Source organism: Clupea harengus, chromosome 20 (assembly GCF_900700415.2).
Source record: "Clupea harengus chromosome 20, Ch_v2.0.2, whole genome shotgun sequence".
NCBI lineage: Eukaryota > Metazoa > Chordata > Actinopteri > Clupeiformes > Clupeidae > Clupea > Clupea harengus.
This window is the reverse complement of record NC_045171.1, coordinates 26,276,729-26,301,765: the sequence shown is the minus strand read 5'-3', so window position 1 is coordinate 26,301,765 and position 25,037 is coordinate 26,276,729. Positions and strand designations below refer to the sequence as shown.

General features: G+C 44.1%; 2 protein-coding genes across 4 annotated transcripts in view; both read right to left on the bottom strand.

Moving 5' to 3' along the window:
* Positions 1-10,592, bottom strand: part of LOC105913078 (disks large homolog 1-like) — a 16,208-nt gene extending 5,616 nt beyond the window's left edge. The window contains exons 1-2 of the mRNA XM_031587063.2: positions 10,381-10,592; positions 9,541-9,672 (exon numbers count right to left, since the gene is read on the bottom strand). Of these exons, the coding sequence (XP_031442923.1) occupies positions 9,541-9,672; positions 10,381-10,396 (148 nt within the window). The 5' untranslated portion in view covers positions 10,397-10,592. The remainder of the gene's footprint in view (positions 1-9,540; positions 9,673-10,380) is intronic.
* Positions 10,593-11,625: 1,033 nt separating this feature from the next.
* On the bottom strand, positions 11,626-23,266 carry LOC116225169 (glycerophosphoinositol inositolphosphodiesterase GDPD2-like). Of its 3 annotated transcripts, none has more exons than XM_031587057.2 (8): positions 22,457-23,266; positions 18,637-18,862; positions 17,104-17,207; positions 16,592-16,685; positions 16,377-16,436; positions 16,044-16,142; positions 12,843-12,936; positions 11,626-12,029 (listed from the first exon to the last, which is right to left on the bottom strand). In XM_031587057.2, exons 2-8 carry the CDS (start codon positions 18,721-18,723, stop codon positions 11,824-11,826), a joined length of 744 nt encoding a protein of 247 aa, XP_031442917.1. In that variant the 5' UTR covers positions 18,724-18,862; positions 22,457-23,266; the 3' UTR covers positions 11,626-11,823. The 3 variants fall into 3 exon arrangements, with proteins under 3 accessions (XP_031442917.1, XP_031442916.1, XP_031442918.1); XM_031587056.2 differs by lacking the exon at positions 22,457-23,266 and adding an exon at positions 21,639-21,956; XM_031587058.2 differs by lacking the exon at positions 22,457-23,266 and adding an exon at positions 21,772-21,956.
* Positions 23,267-25,037: the final 1,771 nt, after the last annotated feature.

Genomic DNA, 25,037 nt, shown 5'->3' with positions numbered 1-25,037 from the left:
ATAAGTAATGGACGATAAGTTAGCAGCATAAGTAATGGACGATAAGTTAGCAGCATAAGTAATGGACGATAAGTTAGCAGCATAAGTAACGGACGATAAGTTAGCAGCATAAGTAATGGACAGAAAGTGTTCTTCAGCACATGGACGATAAGTTAGCAGCATAAGTAATGGACGATAAGTTAGCAGCATAAGTAATGGACGATAAGTTAGCAGCATAAGTAATGGACGATAAGTTAGCAGCATAAGTAACGGACGATAAGTTAGCAGCATAAGTAACGGACAATAAGTTAGCAGCATAAGTAACGGACGATAAGTTAACAGCATAAGTAATGGACGATAAGTTAGCAGCATAAATAACGGACGATAAGTTAGCAGCATAAGTAACGGACGATAAGTTAGCAGCATAAGTAACGGACGATAAGTTAGCAGCATAAGTAACGGACGATAAGTTAGCAGCATAAGTAATGGACGATAAGTTAGCAGCATAAGTAACGGACAAAAAGCCCAAAGAAAAGAGCAGCCCTCAAAAGCTCTAGCTCTACACAAATGTAAATGTTACTTCTCATATGTTGGAAAATGTGTGAGTGTGGTCAGGTGCTGTCATTCATTCATTCATACTTGTTGTGCTTTTCTTGATGGCTATTTGTTCTATGGTTATCCACATACTGTGTAAGCTACCCTTGTGAGGATTTGTAAATGTGTAGGCTGGCTAAAACTATTTCAGATGTTTGATTGTTGGAGAGATGAGGTTGGTGGTTTGAGTTCGGGGCAGGCTGTTAGCTTAGCATTGCTACATGTGGCGCCTCAAGCAGCCTCTGATCAGCCCCACCAACAGCACCCCCTGGTGGACAGGATGGGAGTGGCATGGTGAGCCTCTTTATGGCCATAGCAAATTGTCGAGTGGTTGAGTGTGTGTGTACCTGTGTGCGTGTGTGTACCTGCGTCAGTGTTGTGCACGTTCACATCTCTCATGAACTAGTTCAAAGTTCAGTTCATACAAGTAAACATGAATCGTTCACGTTCATAGTTCACCATTTAAATTCTGAACTAGTTCATAGTTCAGTTCATTTTCATTTTTTTTTTTAATTAGTATGTAGTACCATTTAAATAATGAATTATACAGGGAACTAATAATAACTTGCTCTTCAGCAATTATATGCTACTGGCTTAATCTCAGATCAACAAGGGCATGTACACTAAATGAAAGACCGCTCAAAAGTTAGCATAGGTAAACCCTGTAACACTCGTATTTGTACATTAGCAGCTTATGCTAAGCGAGTTCATGAACAGTGCATCATGCTGGATCAATTAAGTGACAGTGCTCGTAACAATGATGAGAAAGCTAAACTATAACAAACACATACTGACAAGGTAGGCTACAAAGTCAAACTCACGTATACATGGACGCACACAACTTCAACAAAGTGCAACGTTCAATTATGTGAAAATATGCCCGAAGTTAACTGCTACTCCATCTAAATATGCCATGAAGCGATATCAAAACATTGCAACGTGAGAAGTGGAGTCACATGACCAACGCAATTACCAAATATGGTCATTTACCGAAACATGGTCTGTCTGGGCAATTTAACAAATAGTTACTATGGCCTTTTTAACAGGTACTGAGCAACGACATGGTACAAGCATTCGATTTAGACAGCGTCTTTCCTCAGCAGAAGGAAAACATTCCGTAATGTTTTAGCTAGACCTCAGTGGCGCTGGACCTCAGATAATATGAACGTGTTCACCGTTCAAATTCATTATTTGTCATGAAGTTGCGTTCAGTTCATCGTTCTCATAAAAATGAACGTGTTCAATGAACGCGTTCTTTTGAATGCGTTCATGCACAACACTGACCTGCGTACGTGTGTGTGTGTGTGTGTGTACCTGCATGTGTGTGTGTGTACCTGCGTGTGTGTGTGTGTGTGTGTACCTTCGTGTGTGTGTGTGTGTGTGTACCTGCGTGTGTGTGTGCACTTGTGGGGCTGGGGAGAATCCCAATGATGTTACGCTATGGGTGAATTCTATATGGTGTGGCATATGGTCCATGGTCTCTCTGCTTCAAAACTCATACACTACTCCCCACACTCATGTCTGAATTTCAAAATGCATTTTAATTTCTCATGTTGTGCATGTGTGTGTGTGTGTGTGTGTGTGTGTGTGTGTGTGTGTGTGCGTGTGTGTGTGGACGCACGCAGAGGGTGTGTGTGAGTATGCGCGTGATTTTCCCACATTCTAAATTCATGTGTGTGTGCTGAGATTGTGTGTGAAAGACAAAGAAAGAGATTAATTAGTAACAATGTGTGTGTGTCTCTGAAAGAGAGCAGTGACAAGAGAGAGAGAGAGAGAAAGAGGGAGCGCATGAGAGAGCAAGAGAGGAAGAGAGAGCAAGAGAGAGAGAAAGAGAGAGCAAGAGAGAGAGAGAGAAAGAGAGAGCGAGTGAGAGAGCAAGAGAGAGAGAGAAAGAGAGAGCAAGAGAGAGAGAAAGAGAGAGCAAGAGAGAGAGAGAGAAAGAGAGAGCGAGTGAGAGAGCAAGAGAGAGAGAGCAAGAGAGGAAGAGAGAGAGAAAGAGAGAGCAAGAGAGAGAGAGAGAAAGAGAGAGCGAGTGAGAGAGCAAGAGAGAGAGAGCAAGAGAGGAAGAGAGAGAGAAAGAGAGAGCAAGAGAGAGCGAGTGAGAGAGCAAGATAGAGAGAGAAAGAGAGAGCAAGAGAGAGCAAGAGTGAGAGAGAAAGAGAGCGCGTGTGAGAGAGAGAGCAAGAGAGAGAGAGAAAGAGAGAGCAAGAGAGAGAGAAAGAGAGAGCAAGAGAGAGCGAGTGAGAGAGCAAGATAGAGAGAGAAAGAGAGAGCAAGAGAGAGCAAGAGTGAGAGAGAAAGAGAGCGCGTGTGAGAGAGAGAGCAAGAGAGAGAGAGAAAGAGAGAGCAAGAGAGAGAGAAAGAGAGAGCAAGAGAGAGCGAGTGAGAGAGCAAGATAGAGAGAGAAAGAGAGAGCAAGAGAGAGCAAGAGTGAGAGAGAAAGAGAGCGCGTGTGAGAGAGAGAGCAAGAGAGAGAGAGAAAGAGAGCGCGTGTGAGAGAGAGAGGGGGGGGGCAGAGCCTGAGAGTTCCAGCAGGGTGCAGTGGGATGAGTGGCAGAAGAATTGGGCTCCGTGACTCATCGGCCTAGCTATGTGTGTGTGTGTGTGTGTGTGTGTGTGTGTGTGTGTGTGTGTGTGTGTGTGTGTGTGTGAGCCTGCGTGAGTCGGAGCGAGTGGGAGGAGAGCGCTGTGTGGGCAGACGTGGCTGAGTTGCCCAGCTGGCCAGAGCCAGATGAAAGAGAGAGAGTGGTGGTGTGAAAAGAGAGGGAAAAAAGCAGTGAAACTAAAAGGCCGTGATTAGGCCCGTCCTCACCGCAGTGAAACTAAAAGGCCGTGATTAGGCCGTCCTCACCGCAGTGAAACTAAAAGGCCGTGATTAGGCCCGTCCTCACCGCAGTGAAACTAAAAGGCCGTGATTAGGCCGTCCTCACCGCAGTGAAACTAAAAGGCCGTGATTAGGCCCGTCCTCACCGCAGTGAAACTAAAAGGCCGTGATTAGGCCCGTCCTCACTGCAGTGAAACTAAAAGGCCGTGATTAGGCCTGTCCTCACCGCAGTGAAACTAAAAGGCCGTGATTAGGCCCGTCCTCACCGCAGTGAAACTAAAAGGCCGTGATTAGGCCCGTCCTCACCGCAGTGAAACTAAAAGGCCGTGATTAGGCCTGTCCTCACGGCAGTGCCTGGTGACACCTCATCCAGGTTGATAACCAATGGAATGATTTAGATGTCAGATGAACGACGCCTCTGCACATTTACACAGATTTACACAGATTTACACAGATTTACACAGATTTACACAGCCCTGAGATTGCAGAGATGGGCCCAGCACAGGCTGCCAAGACGCAGAAATGATACCTTGCCCAACAAATACCTCCAGACTCAAACGCTTTGTTTCTGTTTAATGCAGAAGAGTGGAGTGAATCTCCAAAAGAGTGTGAGAATGATGACCAAGACCAAGACTCATCCAGAACATTCCACAAAAAGACAAACACGTAGAAAATAGGCCTGACTACGATGCATCATGGGGCATTTAATTTCATGATCATAAAAAAACAATAAACAAATGCCGTCAAACAATATTTGCATTTACTGGGCAAAAACAGTGATAGATATTCGTAACCTACAGATCGGTGAGAATGGGTCTTTGTTACTGTGCCATTTTATTTTTCTGTCTTGTCTTGTTTTCTTTGGTATTGTCGTATGTTTATGGTATGACTGTGTATGAATGACTACTGGACTCTGGACTCTGTAAGCGACTTCGGGTATATAGAGAAGCGCTATATAAGATTGAATTGATTGATTGATTGATTTTTATGGTGATGATGGTCAATGTGTCTGTGTTCTTGTTCTGTTTGTTTGTCTTCAAAAACCCTCAGTAAAAAGTTCAATCACAAACAAATAAACATCTATTTTAAAGATAGAGAAGAATGAATAGTCACAAATGTGTTAACAAACAAAATACAACTCAAGTTATGAAGCCGTCGCATTAGTCTTAGGTTAGGTTAGGTTCATCTTTATTGTCTGGGATGGAGAGGATAGATCTGCGTTAAGGCACATAAGATTTATCACACAGATTTCTGTTAGTCAACACTCATTTTGTACCAAAGAATGAGAACTCATAGCCACATAAAAGTGCTTTCTTCCTCTCCAACTTTCCAAAGAATGTACCAGAATTCTTCCAAGTCTCTCCTCCAAGAGCACACAAAATCCTGGCTGGGGCACAAAACACACAAGCCCAATCTCATCCCGCCCCCAAACACACACCACCGCCCCGCCAGTACCAGCAGTGACGGCGCAGCAGAGCACCAGAGCAGTACTCTGAGTGTGAGGGGGGATCTCCAGCCCAGCAGGCCTCTGCTCCGAGCACAGAGAGGGTTCAGTGAGACTCTTCTGCTCCGAGCACAGAGAGGGTTCAGTGAGACTCTTCTGCTCCGAGCACAGAGAGGGTTCAGTGAGACTCTTCTGCTCCCAGTCCCAGCACAGAGGGGGTTCAGTGAGACTCTTCTGCTCGGAGCACAGAGGGGGTTCAGTGAGACTCTTCTGCTCCCAGCGCAGAGGGGGTTCAGTGAGACTCTTCTGCTCCCAGCGCAGAGGGGGTTCAGTGAGACTCTTCTGCTCCCAGTCCCAGCACAGAGGGGGTTCAGTGAGACTCTTCTGCTCCCAGTCCCAGCACAGAGGGGGTTCAGTGAGACTCTTCTGCTCGGAGCACAGAGGGGGTTCAGTGAGACTCTTCTGCTCCCAGCACAGAGGGGGTTCAGTGAGACTCTTCTGCTCCCAGCACAGAGGGGGTTCAGTGAGACTCTTCTGCTCCGAGCACAGAGAGGGTTCAGTGAGACTCTTCTGCTCCGAGCACAGAGGGGGTTCAGTGAGACTCTTCTGCTCCGAGCACAGAGGGGGTTCAGTGAGACTCTTCTGCTCCGAGCACAGAGGGGGTTCAGGGAGACTCTTCCTGCTGAAATGCAGCCCTCATTAGGATAGAACACTGGGGAAATGTGGGTCACAAGTCCAGGGGTCTCAGGGAGGAACGCAGGTCTAATCCCAGCACCCCCCCCTCTGTGGCCATGCTAACAGGGTGCTTGGGGGGTGCCTGCGTGTGCCCCTACATGTTTGTGTGTTGGGGGACAAAGGGATGAGTCTGCAGTAAGGGAGGGAGGGGGGGGTGTTGTTTGAGTTTGTGCAGCCATGCAGACGCCCAATCAAGACAGACGGGACCTCCTCCCATCCCACGGTGCATCACAGGGAGAGGGAGGGCTTGGTCACCACACAGTCATTTTCATCGGGGCCCCTTACACATGGCTTAAAGGGAAACGGACTGATTTTACAACCTGGGCCATATTTTTAGACCTTTTGGGTTCAGTCTTCTACTAACTACTATTAACAATCAAAAACGGTCCAGTATTGAGTTAGGACTCTATAACCAGCAACTGCAAAATGGCTATCCCATGTAATCCTGGTATCTGCGTCAAAGCCGACGACTTTTTTATGCCACTGACAGGATCATAATATAATTATAATTGTCTGACTACATGGGGAAAGGCTCCCTACAGAGATAGACCTGTGTCTGCGTACCTCAATAACTGATAGAGATAGACCTGTGTCTGCGTACCTCAATAACTGATCCTAGACCTGTGTCTGCGTACCTCAATAACTGATCCTAGACCTGTATCTGTTTACCTCAATAACTGATCCCTACAGAGATAGACCTGTCTGCGTACCTCAATAACTGATCCTAGACCTGTGTGTGTTTACCTCAATAACTGATCCCTACAGAGATAGACCTGTGTCTGCGTACCGCAATAACTGATCCCTACAGAGATAGACCTGTGTCTGTTTACCTCAATAACTGATCATAGACCTGTGTCTGTTTACCTCAATAACTGATCCCTACAGAGTCTGCGTACCTCAATAACTGTAAAGCAACTGTCGAAAGGGACTGTGTGTGTTTACCTCAATAACTGATCTATAGACCTTTGTCTCTTTACCTCAATAACTCTAAAGAAACTGTTGAAAGGGACTGTGTCTGTTTCTACAGTCATTTTCTACAGAAACGTAAACTACAGAAACTGTACAGTCATCTTCAAGTTTCTTTACGGTTATTGAGGTAAACAGACACAGGTCTATCTCTGATAAGGGATCAGTTCTTGAAGTAAACAGACTCGGTCTATCTCTGTAGGGATCAGTTATTGAGGTACGCAGACACAGGTCTATCTCTGATAAGGGTATATCTTTCCATGTTGCCTGACGCTTATAACAACATTATGAGCCTGTCAATAAGGAGGTTTACTTTGGCCCTGATGCTTACCCCATGGGATTCCATTGTATAGCCGTCTTGTAAAGGCTGGTTATAGAGTTTTAACTCAATACTGGGCCAATTTCGATCGTAAATTGTCCTTAGTAAAGTTTGGACGCAAAAAATAGGGCCCAGGTTGAAAAGTCCCTAAGTTTCCCTCCAAACAGTCACACAATATGCAAGCATCTATTTCTGAGCACCCCGATACAGTCTATACAGTCCCTGAATAAGGTTCCATTGGCATGCAAGAAACACAGAAACCCCTTCACCCATAATTACCTACAAATCGACCTTAACACACATCCAATCACACCAGGTGTTTAAATCCACCAGCAGTACTAAGAATACTGGCTGCCATCCTATTTGATCATGCACAGCACGCTGGTCCTGGCTCTGGGCATCCTTAGAAATGGCATTCAACAACAGCAATGGAAACGTTTCACCTCATAGAACACATAGAAGTTTCCACACTACTGCTTCCTTGTAAAGGTGGAGCATAACACCGGACGTTAATTACAGGGTGGTTAACTGGAGTGGAGGGAGTGACTGACCACCCGGCTGACATCATTGTTCCCACTCATTCTTTAAGGGGCGTGTGAGCCTCTGACTGAAAACACATGTTGCTCACGCACACACACACACACACACACACACACACACACACACCAGTGAGAGCCTCACATGACCCTGTAGCCTTCCTGGGCCTGGGAGTGTGGACAGCCATGGTCTGTCCTGCTGCAGTTCTCTGCCGCAGTGTCCTGCAGCCGCTCCCAGCTGGGATGGGGGGGGGGGGGGGGGGGCAGGCTCCGCGTTAGGGAGGTGGGGGCTGCACACGGGCTTTGGAGCGTTTGTTTGTGGAATCTACCTCTATGTGTCTGCCTGCACATTCCTACTGGGAATCCAGCCTCTTTTCTGGAATGAATGGAATCCTGATCCGCTCCAGACAGGCCTAATCTAAAATGAACAATTCCAACTGATAATACAAATGCTTGCAGTTTCAAACAAACCATACAAAATGTCGCTGCCTCAGTACTAAGGAGCAAGAGCATATCCTTTCATTACTGTAAAACACTGCTAAAGCACCACGTTTGTAAGAGATTTTTAAGAATGAAAATTGTACCACATTCTACACACCATCAAAACAGTATAACAGGATTTTGATTTCTGTGTGCATTCCACATGAGATGTACTGAAAAGGCTTATGAAAGCCAACCATTCAATCAGGTCACGACTCACGTCATCACAACTCGTTCTGTTCCATGTCTCCTCTCAATCTATGCCTCTTTTATGTATAATGTAGTCTCCACACTACATACAAACTCTCATGTTTGATTAGGATGGATATAGATGGAGCACCTCCAACAGCAAAAAAGGGTACATTTCTCTTTCCACCATGACAACCGCCCCCCTCCCCACACCATGACAACCGCCCCCCTCCCCACACCATGCAAACACACCCTGGCAGTAGTCCTTAGTAGTGACAACAGCAGCAGACCCATGGGCAAGTATCATTACGGCATGGGCAAGGAAATTAACAGCAGTGCCACTCAAGCATTGGTTAATGGAACTAGTAGTAGTAGTAGTAGTAGTCCTTTATTGGTACTAATATGTTTCCTGAGCAGTGGCGGCTGACCAGAGCCTCCGAGCCAGCGCACCGCAGTGAGGGAAGAGGCTGACAGCTGACTGGGCTTCACTGGGCTGTCTGGGGCTTCACTGGGCTTCACTGGGCTGTCTGGGCTTCACTGGCCTTCACTGGGCTTCACTGGGGCTTCACTGGGCTTCACTGGCCTTCACTGGGTGACCCCACTTGGCAACCAGTCCTGCACACATCTGCTCTGCAAACTCATCTTTCACACTTCCACATGCGGGCTGTGAGGAGACGTCAAGATGGGGAAACTGGGCTAAATCAGTGAAACAGACAGTGCTGATGGGGTGCTGACACGGCTAAAAGGACACGTTCCCTCAAGTGAATGTTGAACCTTGTGGACGTTGAGACTCCGGATGACAATGTCAGTTCTAAAAGCTTCAGAAGCATTTTTACTCTGACAACTTCTGTTTTAAAGCAATCTAGCAACCATGTTAAAACAGACATAATGAGGACACAATATCAAATGTCATTCAAAACTTGTATGCACTTGTGACTGCAGGGGGGCTGCAGAGTAAATCTTCTGCCGTCCGTCTGAAAGACTCTTGACCTAACACACAAATAAATGTCACCTGACCCACCTCCTGCAGCCAGATCCTGGCCAAAATCAATTTCCCTTTCATGCGCACAACAAGATTAGTCTGGTGGCCTAAGATAGAGGAAATATGCAGGACAGACCACTCTGAAACAATAATCCCTATTTCAGGTCAACTCTGAAAGGCTTCACCAGACTTCATTTTGAGAGCTGTATACCAAAGCACATGTGGCCACCTTGTTCCCAGAACATTTGGATTAGGCCTCTGTTATTTGGAAAGGCCCTTTTTGGGACTCCAGGGCTGTCTCTGCACATCAAAATCAAGCGGGCACTGCAGTGCATCACATTGTAACCACAAGCAATATTTTGTACTGAGCTTTGTGGTCATGCTTGGAATGCGGTGGCCACTACAAAGCAACTCATTCTCTTTGAGAGGACAGGGCAGACAGGAACAGGCCAGCAACTGCAGCATTTTAGAGAGACTGTCTCGTTGTCTTACCCAGCAGAGCTTGAAAGAGTTGACTGCCAAAGATGGCAGACACCTTCCCCACATTGTTCTTCAGAGCCTCCTCTTCTGGGTGGGTGAGGCTGGCCTGGTACTCTGACAGCAGTCCCACTGCTCGCTCTGTGTCTGCAGATCAGGGCAGGCAGATATTTTAATGACAGCACATTTGCCTTCCTCATTTACACAGCAACCCTTAGCAAATGTCTTCATAATGAAAGTTAAGGATGAGATGTCGACCTAGGCACTCTTTTTGCATTAGGCCAGTCATGGACTGCAGCCATTTGAATCTGAAAGAATATTGTCTGTTACATTTGTATCATCATCATTTGTATAATTGGTCTGGACATTTTGTCCCTGAGATAATGCTTTGCACGCTGCTTGGTTTACCATGGAGAGAAAGGTTATATTGTAACTTATAACCGTGAGATTCTGAGCTGAAACAACCAACTGTCCCAAACCTGAGCCCCCACAAGTCCCCAAAAATCCCTGGCAGCAATCATATAAGGAAAAATACTTCCTGTTTCCCATGGGAGTCTCCCAAACGAGTGTTATGGTTGAAAATACAACTCGAAAATACAAGAGCGGTTAGCTTTCCACAGACAATTTTGACAAATTTTAAGATTCAGAGCAATATCGTAAAACTAATATTTTCCTTAAACTTCTGAACGGCAGTCGTTTAGTTAACGGAAAACGCTGATGAAGAACTGTGCGATGTACTTTTGAGGATACAGAATTTGTTTCTTTCAAACTTGTTTTAGCTCGTTGGTTAAACCAAGTTCGAAACAATTTTGTTGAGTTAACACTTAATGTCTACTTACATCTGACACTACTTACCATATTTGTGGACCATGGCGAATAGCTAGACTGTATCGCTTCAGTACATCAAACCGAAATATCCGTGTTGCTATAACATATTTTGGTTAGATGACATTAACTAGCCAATTGTTTCCTGTTGAGAGCTTGATAATTGCTCTCTTTCTTGACTCACTGTTATGCGTCTGTCAGGTTAGTCGTAGTTCCAGAAACTTTTTTAACCCAGTAGTGCTCCATGCAGACTGCCCCTCAGACAGTTATACCATAGCGGTAGCTTGCGTCCACTACGCGACGTGATTTGCACGAGACAACGTAGATGGATACACGGAACTTATGCATCCAGTGAAAGTGCTCGCGCGCCACCGGCGCTTCTCAGTACTGTTGCATTGCAGCAACGTTGGGTATGCTACGCTTCTGCATGTCAGAACAGGGGGATTTCTCAGATTAGTTACACTGTAAAACGGTTATGTTGTAGTGATGAGGAACTTTTACTGCAACAGCATATTACGTTCATGTCAGGTAACTATGGTCTTCCAAGTTAATTACATTGAAATTGTATCCTTTGCATAGTCTTTCTGCTTGCAATTATTCTGGAAACAAACTATAGACTGTTTTGTGTAGTAGATGCATCCAGAACCCAAACAGAAGCGAGCCGGTTGAAAGGCTGTTTAGCTGAGCTTTGAGTCAAAAGGAGAGAGTGAACACATATAAAGGTGGTCATTTGCATAACACAAGGCTACTGGTGACGGTATGTGCAGATACACTGACGATGTGGCATCCCCCAGAGACAGAGAAAGAACTGCAAGAGCAGCACTGACCAGTAGCCTGCATGAATGTGGAGCGCAGAAGATATGGGAGGTTACGAGCCATGTTCATGTTGATGAATTTGAACCCCCAGACCAACCGGAATGCAATCTCTTTCTGCATTCTGTCTTTTGTAGAGAATGAGCTAGTGTGGGTCAGCTGCCTTGGTCTAATTAGACTACAATATGTGAGAAATGACAAGAAAAGTCATTATTGTGTATTTACAACATGGATGCTATTTTGATGAGTTTATCAGGAGTCTATAAAGGGGTTTAATCTTTAAAATGAAAACATGTTATCCTTTATAAAAAAAAGCCTGCCGGGATGTGTGTTAACTTTGAGGATGTCTGAGATAGATTCATTGCATTAACCCATAACCGATCCTGCTTTCTCGCTAATCCAGAAATATGATGGCATAATGCACCACTCTTCCAATAAAGGGAACATATTATTTTGTGGCCTTTGATGGTCTGTGATTGGAGCATGCAAATGTTCCCTGTCAGATAATAATATATCTAGTTTAACAAGCTGCCCGGGCAGAATAGGCCGTTTTGACCACCAGGACTAAACTAGGGACCAAACTATTGAAACAAACTGAAGAGGAAGAATCAGATACCGGTCGGTCCAGCCTTGTTATCTTTGTAGAGAGGTTGTTGCTGTTCAAAACAGAAACCCGAGCCAGAAACAGAGAACCCCTGTTTTCTCTGCATGTCTGCTCACCATTGGTGCACCCCGATGTCCAATCAGGGCAGGCTTTGGGGGAAGTTCCTCCAGCAGGCAAGGACAGAAGTCATGGATGAGAAGAGGACAGAGAAACACCGCCAATGAGACAGCTGCCCAGGACAGCAGGATGAAAGCCCTCGACGCTGGAGGAAGACAGACAGACAGACAGACAGACAGACAGACAGACACACAGACAGACAGACAGACAGACAGACAGATAGACAGACAGACAGACAGCATTAGCTCCACTAGCCTCAGCCTCAGCCTCACACCATCTTCACTGCACTGCACAAACACTCTGAGTTCATATTCACTGCACAAACACTCTGAGTTCATATTCAGTGCACTACACAGAGCTGCAGCACGGAGAGTGCTTGTGTCTTGGAGCAGATCGTTACAGTAGTGGCTTCTCTCTTTTGAGCTAGCCTTTCACAGGTTGGGTGTTCCCAGGCCAGTCTATCTGTAGTGTTACACAGCACATGTTAGCATCGCCGCCCTGTAAGTGGCCAAACTGGGTTTGACTCCCGACCGCTACAAGGTGTCCCTGTAAGTGGCCAAACTGGGTTTGACTCTCAAACCGCTGCAAGGTGTCCCTGTAAAAGTGGCCAAACTGGGTTTGACTCTCAAACCGCTGCAAGGTGTCCCTGTAAAAGTGGCCAAACTGGGTTTGACTCTCAAACCACTGCAAGGTGTCCCTGTAAAAGTGGCCAAACTGGGTTTGACTCTCAAACCGCTGCAAGGTGTCCCTGTAAAAGTGGCCAAACTGGGTTTGACTCTCAAACCACTGCAAGGTGTCCCTGTAAAAGTGGCCAAACTGGGTTTGACTCTCAAACCACTGCAAGGTGTCCCTGTAAGTCGCATGGATAAAAGCGTCTGCTAAACACCTGACCTTTCATCTTGAGCGTTATCATAGTGGGTGTCGGCACATCATTAAGAGCTGAATCATGCCAACTGACCTTTCCTCTGAGCTCTGTGGTAACTCTTGATCAGCAGCCAGCTGTGCAGGGTCACGGCTAGCACAGCACCCAGCTGAAGAAAGGGCGCTGTGGCCTGGTGGACACAGCACAAGAACATGAGACACACAATCAATCACACAGAGAACCAATCCGCTGCTCACGCTCAATGACACCTGACAGGCAGGCCTTTAACAAGACAGAGAATTCCCTTCAACAAACCAGTGTGCAAATCTGTATTCTTAACTAAATGTATTGCATATAATGTATGTTCTGAGGACGTAAACAGTAACGCTCTAAAATGGAGGTTCCTAAGTGGGGTATTCCAGAAGGCGGGTTAAGTCATTTACCTGGGTATGTTAGGCTCAGTTCATATTCATAGAAACATACTTAAGTTTAAGATGACCTAAACTGCTGATTTGTCAGTGCTAGAAATTGTTCAGAGATCTAATTAGCAAAAATCACTTTAATTAAATACTTTTTTATTGCATTTGTGTCTTTTTTATTTCTCCCCAAAAAAGACAAATACTGATATTCCATAGTTATTAAGCAATATTGGTGATAGGAATATTGATATGACATGATACTAAGTATAATCCACAGCAGGTTTCCACCTTAAGTTGATGCTCAGTCAACTGAGTCTCAAGCTTAATTGTCCCTTTGTGATCCATTTTAGGCCGTAAATAATAAAAAATGTAAAAATCTCTTTGTTTCTGGAGGGAGGCCTATTCTCTAGGACAGGGGTCTTCAACCTTTTTCAGCCCAAGGACCCCTTGGCTGAGAGAGACACTGAGCAGGGACCCCCACCCCTGCCGCCCCAAATTTGGGCCTGATATTCATAAAATGTATTTGGATTTAAGTGTCAGTCACACACACACTGTCCCCTACACACGTTTGAACAGAATTACAAATCATCTGTGACACACAACTCGTTTCAATTTATTGTATTATTGACATTTTTTCTCCCTTACAGTTAGCCATCACTCTGTATTAAATTAGGGAGGGACAAAGAATGGAGTAGCTTGAGAAGCTTAAGTATGGATGAAATATCTCATACCTAGTGAGAGATCTGACGTTTGAGAATCCATCATTCATGTCTTTGACAACAACATTCTCCCTATGAAGCATGCAGTGCGTCATACATGGCTGTTGCACCCGTCTGTGCACATCGCGACACATTTTGGCCAGGGTATATCATGTTCACGGAAAAAATTGTCGATCACTTTGAAAATCTCTGAACTTTTTTTTACCTCCAGGCAGCTGCTTACAGAATAGAAATCCCTCCTGCATCTCATTTTGGTCGACAAATCACAAAAAAGCTGAGCGTCGTTTGACACATCGGTGAATTCATCTAATTGTAGTGCAAAATAATCTGCCTTCGGGAGTTTTGCAACTAGTAGTGCCCTCACATCAGCTGCCAAATCACGTACTCATCCTTCCCAAATAACGTACTCATCCTTCCCAAACATTGTTTTGCACATATCACTAGCTGTTGGCAATATTAAACTTTCCGCAATTATGTATGGCTGTTTGGTCTGAGCGACACGTAATGCAACTTGATAAGAGGCTGTTAAAGCTAGCTCGCACACTTTGGCTGATTGTCTCATCAAGGTCTGCTGGCCCTCAAAAGATTTTAAACGGGAAATATTAAATGTTTTTTTTCTTCTTTCAAGTGAGCATGGGTTGTCTTTGAGTGTCGTTGCAGCTTTGATGGTTTCATAGTTTCGTTTGATAGCACGGAAGAGCAAACCACGCACACTGCTAATTCTTCACCATCGGTCTCTTTGTAGGTGAAGGCAAACTTCAGATAATTCTCTGAATATTTACGTGTCTTCTCCCGTTTGCACTTTTGGCTGTTCATGGAAGGTAGATCACCTGAACCGCCATCAGTGGTGTCTGATGAGGAGCTTTTGTTCCGAGAAATTACAAAACGATCAATTATTTCAAATTGTATGGTTATGGCAGGTAACGTCTTTTGGCACCAGATAGCTAAATGTAGCTAAAAGTGCATATGTTGCCATTATGATCAAATGATCGCGTGAAGACTCATGGGTAGCCTATGTATTATTTTTAAGGAATAGAACGCAATCTTTACGTTCTGTTTATGTTTATGTAGTCTTTTGGACGTTTTAATTTTTTTGGAAGAGAGAAAAAAATGCTTCAGATGAAATAATTTGGCGGACCCCCTGCAGTACCTCCGCGGACCCCCTGGGGGTCGCGGACCCCCGGTTGAAGACCTCTGCTCTAGGACAATATAGCTTAAATTAGTTTCCTTAAGTGGAGGGACATTTTATTTCCGTTTCTCTATTTCTATATTTGTTGCTTGGGGATTGGTGCCTCCTCCTCAGACTGGTGGGTGGTCCACACCTCTGTGCTGTATCCTCTCCTTCCTCCAGTCAGGTAGGCCCTTCTCTGAGCCACACGCTCCAGGATGTCTCCACGCTGGACCTTCCTCCAGTCAGGTAGGCCCTTCTCTGAGCCACACGCTCCAGGGTGTCTCCACGCTGGATTAAACTCCGGAAATCCTGACTATGACTTCTCCCCGGATCAACAACAAAGAGTCTGAGGCGACGCCTCTAAACATTGTTAACGGGCCAGGTAAGCGATGTACAGTTATTCTATGTGCAGACTTGGGTTAGCCGGAGTCAGAGTAGAGTCCAGAGAAGAGAAAGCTAACGGTGTGTGAGCTGGCTTTATTGTACGTCCTGCCTGACACAAGGGCCGGGTGGGGTCCTGTGTTTGGAGACCAGGGCAGTTCGTAGGCTCCGTATGGGTATGCCGTGTCCAATGGACCATGCACTATATTCGACCATGCAGTAATTGATGGAGTTGATCCATTTGAATCTCTAATAATGATATCAGCCCGGATCTCGCATATAACACCAAGACGCGATGTCTATTGTTGTTGTGTGATTTAAGCCTGAAAACGCCTCGCTTTATCCCGCTTCATGTACTTTTCAGTTGCCGCTTATGGATTTGTATCCAATCTATTGTGATAACTTACTTATTGAAGCTGCGCAAAGCTATCATATGGGGGATTGAAAGAGATCTCAGTGTTTTATTTCCTGACATTGCTTAACTCACACAGTTAACCCACACAGTTAACCCACACAGAGTTGATTGCGCAAATTCTGGAAAGTTCTGTAACCGCTGCCAGGCTAGATTAACTTTCTGGAACACCCCACAGGTGCATGTGCAGCATACCTGAAGAAACAAGGGCACCGTAGGCCACTCCTTCTTCCACTGAAGGCTTATCCCCATCACCCCGGCAAAGATTATTACAAGACCTACAGACAGCAACACCTGTGTGGAACCAGACGGACACACTCATGAAGGAGCTCCAAATACACACCATGTACAGTAGACATTTAACAACAAAATTGTATTTTGACTCTAAAATAGAGCTGGGCCTTTTGCCCCCGTTTCATCAAACTAGCATCACAATCCATACAGAATCCAGCGTGCTGAAATGCAGTTTATTAACAACAATTAACAATAACAGCACAAAGAGAACCAAAGGCCAAGGGTTCCTCATACCTTATGCACACAGTGCAGGTCCAAGGGTTCCTTTAAGGCATACTGGACAAGTGCAAATAACTGCAAGGAAAAAACTGGTAATTTGTAATAACTTGACCATTTCATGTAATAACAACAAAAACAACAATACCACCACCACTACTATTACTAACTACTACTACTAATAATAAGAATAATAAGAATAATAGTAATAATAACAATAATGTCTTTCTCACCAGCAGAAGGAAAGCATAAATGGCAAGCACAGAAGAGATGATTACTATCACCATAAACCAGTTTATCCACTTGTTTGTTTTTTCAAAGGCCTTCCTGAAAGGAACAATGTCAATCTGTCATTTATGACTGTACCCAAGAGTACTTGTATCAGCTTGTCTTAGTTCAAGGTGTCTCTTCCAATGAACTCAAACCATAATTGTTAATATTTTAGAGGCACATGTATTAAAGTAAAACTATCCCTCAGGAAATGTGTCGTGTGTTGTCAGTTGTGAGAAAAACTGAAATGTTCTGTAAGCTTGAGGCGTTCAAGATGACAAACCAGACTGAGCTTTCAATGCATAAGCTTTCTTCAAGCTACCACCTGCTTTCCATTTCTACAGAAGAGCAGGGGCACCTGCAGACTGCAACATCCACGGCCTTAATTCAATACAGTCATCTCAATGATGAACTCAGTACATAGCCAGATGGGTGGCACGTATGTGAGTGTGCTGTTGAGGATTTCACATCTTACGTGTTCATGTCATCACGGGAGTTGTACAGAGCCATCCAAATGAGCAGCCATGCCAAGCTGAGCAGGGTCGCCACGGCAACGAATGAGAACCAACAGCAAGCACACTGCCAGAGAAGAAGAGAGGGGCTCACTGAGGAATGTTAGAACAATATCATCTGATACTCACATTTACCCTCCCACTCAAGATCCGCCGTCAACTCAAAGAACTACACTGGTCAGAACCAGCCAGGACTCAACCCTCCAGACAGCATAGTACCATGAGCTGTTGGACAGGACCAGTCCATGACAGGGGGCAGTCTGGGAGAGCTGTCACTCATGGCAAACCCCCATGGCATGGCCAGACAGATAAGCTAAGGTCACGAAAACTCAACACAGAGTAACTGCAGTGAATGTACAGCAAGATAAAGCACATTTACCTGAGAAAGGGAATAAAGCAACAAAAAAAAGAGGAGACAGAAAAGAGGAGGAAAATAGAGGGAGAGAGAGAGAGAGAGAGAGAGAGGGAGAGAGAGAGAGAGAGAGGGTGAGGCTGCCAGTGTTTGGACTGGCACTCTTGATCCTCAGGTCGCTCCCATGATATCTATCCCAAATCCATGAAGACATGCCCACAGCACAGCACAGCACAGCACACTACAGCACAGCACAGCACAGCACAGCACAGCACAGCACAGCACAGCACAGCACAGCACACTACAGCACAGCACATCACAGCACAGCACAGCACAGCACAGCACAGCACAGCACAGCACAGCACAGCACAGCACAGCACACCCTTCCCTGTGGGAACCCGCGTCTCTCTTCATGGGCGCACGGTATCCTTCAAAGCTAAACGTTCCCAATTAGTTCTGCCACACAGACACTTAAGGGCCGCTCTGCTCCAGTAAGCAAGTGTGCAATTAACATTCTTTTTCAATAGGTCTAAATGACTGTTGTTCTCCAAACACTAGGTCCATTCTGTGATGAAGGGAGCACAATCATTCCGAGAGAGTTTTCATAGTCATAATTATGATGAAAATACCTGCGAAAGGGATAAGATTGGAATCTTTTGCAATCAGACATTCATTGTGCCTCGCTTCGTCTTTCGAGAGTTTCATTTGTTCAAATTCAGAGCTGATTAAAACTCACCTCTTAAGCTGACAGTGCAAGTGCTGTTTATTGTTACATCAGTTACAAACATGATGTTTTATCATCACAATCTAGCGATAATAGTTTCTCTACGAGTGACATGCTGCACGCTGGCTTTGGAGAATCTCAGATGAGCAGGATAACCTGTGATCAACATGAGGTTCATCTGCTGTAGAACACAAGGCAGGTTTATCTAGACTTTTCTCCATAGTGACTTTATCAGGCATGTAAAGGGTCACTATATATAAGAGAAGAGTGAGTGATATGTCCATATGTTATCTTAGCATAGAAGAGTGAGTGGTCTGTCCATATGTTATCTTAGCATCAGGGATGAAGGGATGCTAAGATAACATATGGACAGATCACTCACTCTTCTATGCTAAGATAACACATAGACATATCACTCACTCTTCTCTTTCTTTCACTGGAGTGCTTCCAGTAGCAGCTGTAGAGGCCTCTGGAGCAGACCCCCAGTGCACCACACCCTCCTGACATCCCTCAATGTGCGAGGCCAACTCCAGATCTCCACTCAGCAGGGCCAGCAGTCTGAAGGTGTAGGCGGATATGCAGCTCTTCTACGGAACGCTGTGAACCGGGAGAGACTCCTAGGGTGGGCTGAGTCACCGTTCTAAACCTGTAAAGTGTGGGAGGAAGAATGATGATGGAAAAAGAGACAAAAGAGAGAAAGGGAAAGGGTTAGACCAGAAGAGGAGGATGGGGAACTGTTTCAGAAGTGTCTGCAGGCCCTGTTAGTTCTGTAAATGTACAAGTGCCGTCTCCTGGTGATAGTAGGAACTATTAGCCTGGATACCAGACCGAACTTAGCCCCGCCCACAACATTTGAAGTCGGGAAGTTCGGTCTGGCATTACTCCATTGGGGAGAAATGATCTGAGGACAGACATTGCCGGATCAATCAAATTGTCAAGGCGGGCTTTATACGATGATGGACAGATGATCAACAGTAACGTAATCAAGCACGTCACCAACACACGAGTTGAATTCGTTTACAACAAACATGGCTGCCGCTGGAGAGCTGAAATGTATAGATTCGAGTCCATTTAGACATTGACAGTGCATTCATTTTGAAAGAGGAACAGAGAAACGCGATTAAGGCATTTGTCAATCGAAAAGATGTTTTTGCCTTCCTTCCTACGGGATCCGGTAAAAGTTTAATTTATCAGCTGGCCCTGGTCACATACTACGTTGTAGGTAACCAATTGAGCGAAGAGGCATTTTTTCTCCTGGTTCGGTTGAAACACGCCCCATAATCACAGCCCAATGGAGTGGTCTCAGACTCATATTCTGACTAGAATTATGAGTATGACATCATCAGGCTAAGGAACTATAGGTCCGACAGGGAATCTGTGGGAAGAGGCCACTTCCTCTGTTGGTGACTGGTACATTATGGTGTGTAATGGTGGGGGAGTGTAGGACCCCTGAAATCAGCAGCTTCTGTCAGCTTCCTCGGATACCACCACAGGGTCTCAGGCACTAAGCAACAGCAGAAGGAAGAAGAAGGAATTTCACTTGTCCTTTGTCTATCCAGAGAGATGCCACTCAGATGAGCAGAACACTTCTGCTCATTTGCTAAGCAGACTTTAATTCCAACAATGACCTACACTTTTGGAAGGACTGCTGTTCAGCTCTGGACAATGGGCTGTTTGGCCACAAAGAGACTCATAAAGAGACTCCTAAATTGGAAGGAATGCAAACCAGCTTGCTTCACTAAGGAATCATGGCTGAGGGACTATAAGTTCTTGCTGAGCATGGAGCGTGCAGCTTCTCTGCTGGGGTATTCCTAGGCTCTCCTGTTTCATGTTTCATAGTAACTAACTTATTTCTGCTTAATGTCATGTCTATGCAATAGTCTGCTGTCTTAAGGTGTCATCCTTGCACCCTTCCCCCACCCCTTGTTGTGTCCTGTCAACTGTTTGTTGTTGTTGTTCTCGTACATGTTTGTAGATATTTGTCTCATTGTGTTTTTATGTTTAAAATTTTTTTTTTTTTTTAAACAATGACCTACAGTACAGGTGTCAAAGGAGAAGCTCCAAGGTCCACTGTCCACTGTCCTCGCTTTAAACCCACGGAGCTACAGGACGTCTGATTCCAGTGCGCCACATGTCAGCCAAGTGGCCAAGCAAGGTGCATTGATTTATATAGCATCTAACGCTTCTCTAAGGCTTGTGGGCCGGAAGAAGAATTTCAGTGAAGTACGTAACAGATTTATATTCTGTTCAAGCCATGTATTTCATTTCATTGGTGAAATTGGACACGTTTTTACATGCTTGATCGAAATCATTTACAAACTTAATCCAGAAATCAGACAAGGGTATTATCAAAACAATGGGATTTTTATGGCCAAAGCGAATGTCCGTACTTGTTCACTCTGTTTACAGAATATGCATGGAATGAAATGTAATCCTAAATGTCTAGAGACGAGTATTGTATATCTCTGTTCCAGTGGGGAAAGCTGTTTGACACCATATCTGCAACACCTGTCCAGACAAGCATGCCTAAGCAGGTTACTGCATCAAACCACAGATCAAACCACAGAATAGAAGCAGAGGCCAACATGGAACAGGGAGGTCATGGGTTTACTGATGGGAAACTAAAGAGAAGACGGAAGCAAAACTCAGAGTATGACTTGGCCCTGAGAGTGTGGGTGTGATTCATAATGGCTTACTGATTTCTCAATTGTCATGTTGTTAATGTTGATTTTTGTCCTTGCCTAAAATATACACTGAGAAACCCAATTCATCACCGTTTTTCTCAATCGCTTTGGTACATTTCGCATATCAGAATTGAAATTCTCAAAACCACTTCTACTTTAAAAGCAGCAAAGTTTTCTGTTGCCCTTTAAGTACACAGCGGATGGTGTTTTTGGCAGCAGCCATCAGACACACCTGGTTCCACCTGACAGAATAATACATGTTAATTAATGCTATGGCCGGAGAACTGATATGATCTTTGCCCTGACACAGCTGAGATATAGTTAAAGGCACAGTGTGTAGGATCTAGGGATTCATTAGCAGAAATAGAATACAGTATTCAAAATTCATGACCTCACAGTTAGATGCCACTAAATCCTACACACAAAAATCAGTATGATTAAAGCTGATTTCACAAAGGTTCCCTGCAAAGATATGTCTAAAAATAAGACATGTTTTATACGAAACAACAATCATAGCTTTTATGAATATTCTAAGGGCAGAGATGAATCATATTATATTGACCGTACTGTGATTTGTCTAATGTATATTTTCTGCTATTTTGCTTAAGTTCATTGTTTTGGTGGCAGAAAGATGAATGCTAAGTAAGTTTATACTGGCCTCTCCCTCAACTTAATGAATTGGGACAAATACAATTTGAACAATAAAAATTAATATTTAACACCAAACTAAACACTCACCAGAAGAACATTTCCAGAGCATAGTTCTCAGTAAACGATTTAGTCTTTTCTTTTTGTGCGGGCTAGTGTTGAAACAGAAAAATACTGTCGATTGATCACCAACTAGGGAAACCACGTTCAAATACTGGCTTACTTGTGATTCCGCTGTGTAGACCATTAAAAAGCACCTGTCCGTGTTTGCGTAAAGCTTGGATCGATTGGCACCTGTAGCAAGCGAAAAGTGTGAAAATTCTCTCTGCAGACCTCTAGGATACGTAGATAGGTCCCTATAGCAACCATCTGTCAGTCTGTTGAGGTAACACGATGTCATATACATTTTATGTCAGGTGATTATTATAAAACCACGTGCGCCCCATTAGCCTACAAGACATAATCTTGTATCGCCTAGTTGACAAGACCGCACTTGCAAAGTGTCGTAATATATAATGGCTAGAAGTAGTACATTTTCAGCGAGTGGAGAACATATTCGCGTTGACTATATTTTATATAAGGTGACTATATGTTCTAAAAACAACGTATCTGTTGAGGGAACTTAAACCCTTGTCCTCTTAGTGAAACGCAAGTGAAACATTCTTAATGGGGGTAATAAAGTATTTCTGGAGATTACTATAATACATTTGTGAAACATTAACCGAAATCCTCCATTACCAAAAAACATGTGATGTATTGGATTAGGGGAGATCAATCACTGTAGATCATAAACATTACACATTTTATCTAGAAACATTTGCAATGGTTATCGGAGAGTTATATGCCTGGTAGGCATTGATGCGTGGCAAGCTACATCTGTTGACTGTATAGGAATCCTATCACCTTACCTTGGAGGTTGATGGAGAGAAAATTCCAACCGTGAAGTATGCAAGTCAAATTGTCTTTGGTCCCTTTGGTGAACTTTGTGTTTATTTTGCCTCTCTTCCTCTTGGTCATGTGTAGTTCATGCGTGCGTCTCAACAACCGCGTGAGCAGACTGTTAATGCTTTCGAATGAATGAAATCTCCTGGGATGGTGTCGATGTTGGTATGGGGGTGGGGTGGAGTTGAAAGTGGGGAGTTTCAAAGATCTCCGAAAGTTTCGCCGAAAGATCTTAAGAGGTTAAGTATACTATGTAGACGTTGTCTTGTAATTGATAGAGATGCATCATCAAATAAATCATATCAACTCTTACCCTTAATAGCCTGTGGCATGCCAGTATAATGAATTTGATCGGTGTGTATGGCCGATTTACAGTTTCTAACCTATCTATCTTCTCTTTGTAAATACTGATGGCTGTGATTACACTGTTCCTCCTCACCCTAACCTATAATTACACATACACATAAGGTAACCTAGCTCTGTCCACTCGCTTCGTCCCTTCTCGTCCCCTCCTACTCTAGACTCCACTATGGGATGCTGCCGCAGTCTCGCCCCTCGATCTACCTGCACAAACCTGCTAACATGCCCACTCCTAAGAATCTATGCTGCACACGGACACCATATATATACCAATATAACCTAATTCCATATCTGACATAGTTTTCTGCTTCTTTGCTCTGCTTATCTTTATAATACTAACCTTATGAGGACACTGCATACACACTAAGCTGTTAACCAATACTGAATTGAATGCTGGCTCTCTCCATTTTGTTTTGTTTATGGTTTGTTTATTTATTGTTCTTCTGTACTATGTAGCCTCAATCGGGGCATTGCTGCAAAAGAGCCCTGTGCTCAGTCAATTCTCCCTGAATAAACAATGATGATGATGATGATGATGATGATGATTTTCTCCATTTTCCACTGCTAATTATGTATATTTCATGTATGTACCTTTTCTTTTAAGTTTCGTGGTATCACTAATGCATTATGCACATGTCGTATGTGTGCTAATATGTCTTATCCTCTGATACGTGTATGGATCAATCTGTTTGCTCCTGATTCTCTCTTCTCCTCCTCTCCTCCCTTCTCTTCTAGATAGATAGATAGAGAGATAGATAGATAGACACCATCCACTCAGAAACCACCAGCAGACCCACATACTGTGATGAGAGCTCACATTCCAGTCTGATCACACAGGGATTCAAAATGTTTAATGAGCTGAGAGAACTAGGAGAGGATTTTGCCATGGCATGTGGAAGCGGTCGCAGAAACTAAATCCTACTCGGCTAAATTGAGCTTATCTTGATCCAAAGCTGAACGGAATGCATTTTTACTCTTTTCACACTGGAATTGCTACTACAGCAGAAGCAATGTTACTCACTCACTCACTATTCACTCCCTTCTTTCTCTCATTTATTTCACCCAACATGCTTCTGTTACCTGAGCCCTGATGTTTTGATATACATGGGCACTCCAGATGCAAGAGAAAACAAGTCCCAAGACTCCCACTGTTAAAAAAACACCTCTCTACTGACCTCCTCTGGTGACGTGCTTGCTCACAATAGCAGATACTTTTATTGTGTTAGAACCAAATTGCTTTAAGATTGCCAGCGTTATTGTTTTAAAGGTTCTGCCCTTCTTCTATCTCACCATGGGCACTTGGAGGTTATGTCTCTAAGGTTAGGGTGAGGTTTCTGTAGTGCTGTGATAGCAGGTGTATTTAGGTCATACAGCTGCATGAGCCACATACTGTGATGAGAAAATGTATGAAATGATAGGAAGGATCATTTCTCTAATTTGATATCTACAAATTCTAACAATTCCAGGGTCCTCTTTTCAACAATAGACAGCCTTATAAATCCTGCACCTAAAGTAGATGATAGTCTCTTTTCCACCTCCAAATGTGAGGAATTTGCAGCATTCTTCAGAGATAAGATAACGAACATTAGGAAGAATATTGCTCAAGAAATTCCAAATGTCTTGTTTTCTGATCCCCTTCCACCATGCTGTAACAGTATGAGCTTTTTTGCACTGGCTGATATAGAAATGCTGAGCAAAGTAGTGTCACAACTGAAGCCGCATGAGGACTGTGCCTGAGACATCTTCTCAGATCATCTATTTTCTCAGTAACCGTCAGATTAAAAAGTATAGTTTACCTTACGTATTCCAAATGATTGCTCACAGAGGCACTAATATGATATGAATCGGTGTGGTTTCCAGTCACTCTGATGTGATGCCTTGGTAATCCTTTACAACCATGGTTAGTCAACCTATGAGAAGACTAACCTTATCATTTCAGCCTCTGAGTGGGTCTGAAAATGTCCTTGTTGTATTATAACTGACTGAATTCTGGTTTAGTCTTAAAGTTAGTTGCTGTTGCAGGACGTAATGAGCAAAGGTGTTCCCTGCAGGCAGCAGATCTCAACACACACAACCCACTTTGGTGGAGGTATCAGAGCAGTGTTAGACTGGAATCTATCGTAGTGTTGTGGTATCTTACATCCTCCTATTTACATACCATTGGTTGTTCTCGCTCCCAGCATCTCT

Excerpts from the sequence above, each read along its gene's own strand:
- LOC116225169 (XM_031587057.2), bottom strand. The coding sequence starts at position 18,723 with ATGTCAGGAGGGTGTGGTGCACTGGGGGTCTGCTCCAGAGGCCTCTAC. Across the intron at positions 16,437-16,591 it reads TTTATGCTTTCCTTCTGCTG|TTATTTGCACTTGTCCAGTA; the intron begins GTGAGAAAGACA and ends TTTTCCTTGCAG. Across the intron at positions 12,937-16,043 it reads CGGTGCCCTTGTTTCTTCAG|GCCACAGCGCCCTTTCTTCA; the intron begins GTATGCTGCACA and ends TGTGTCCACCAG.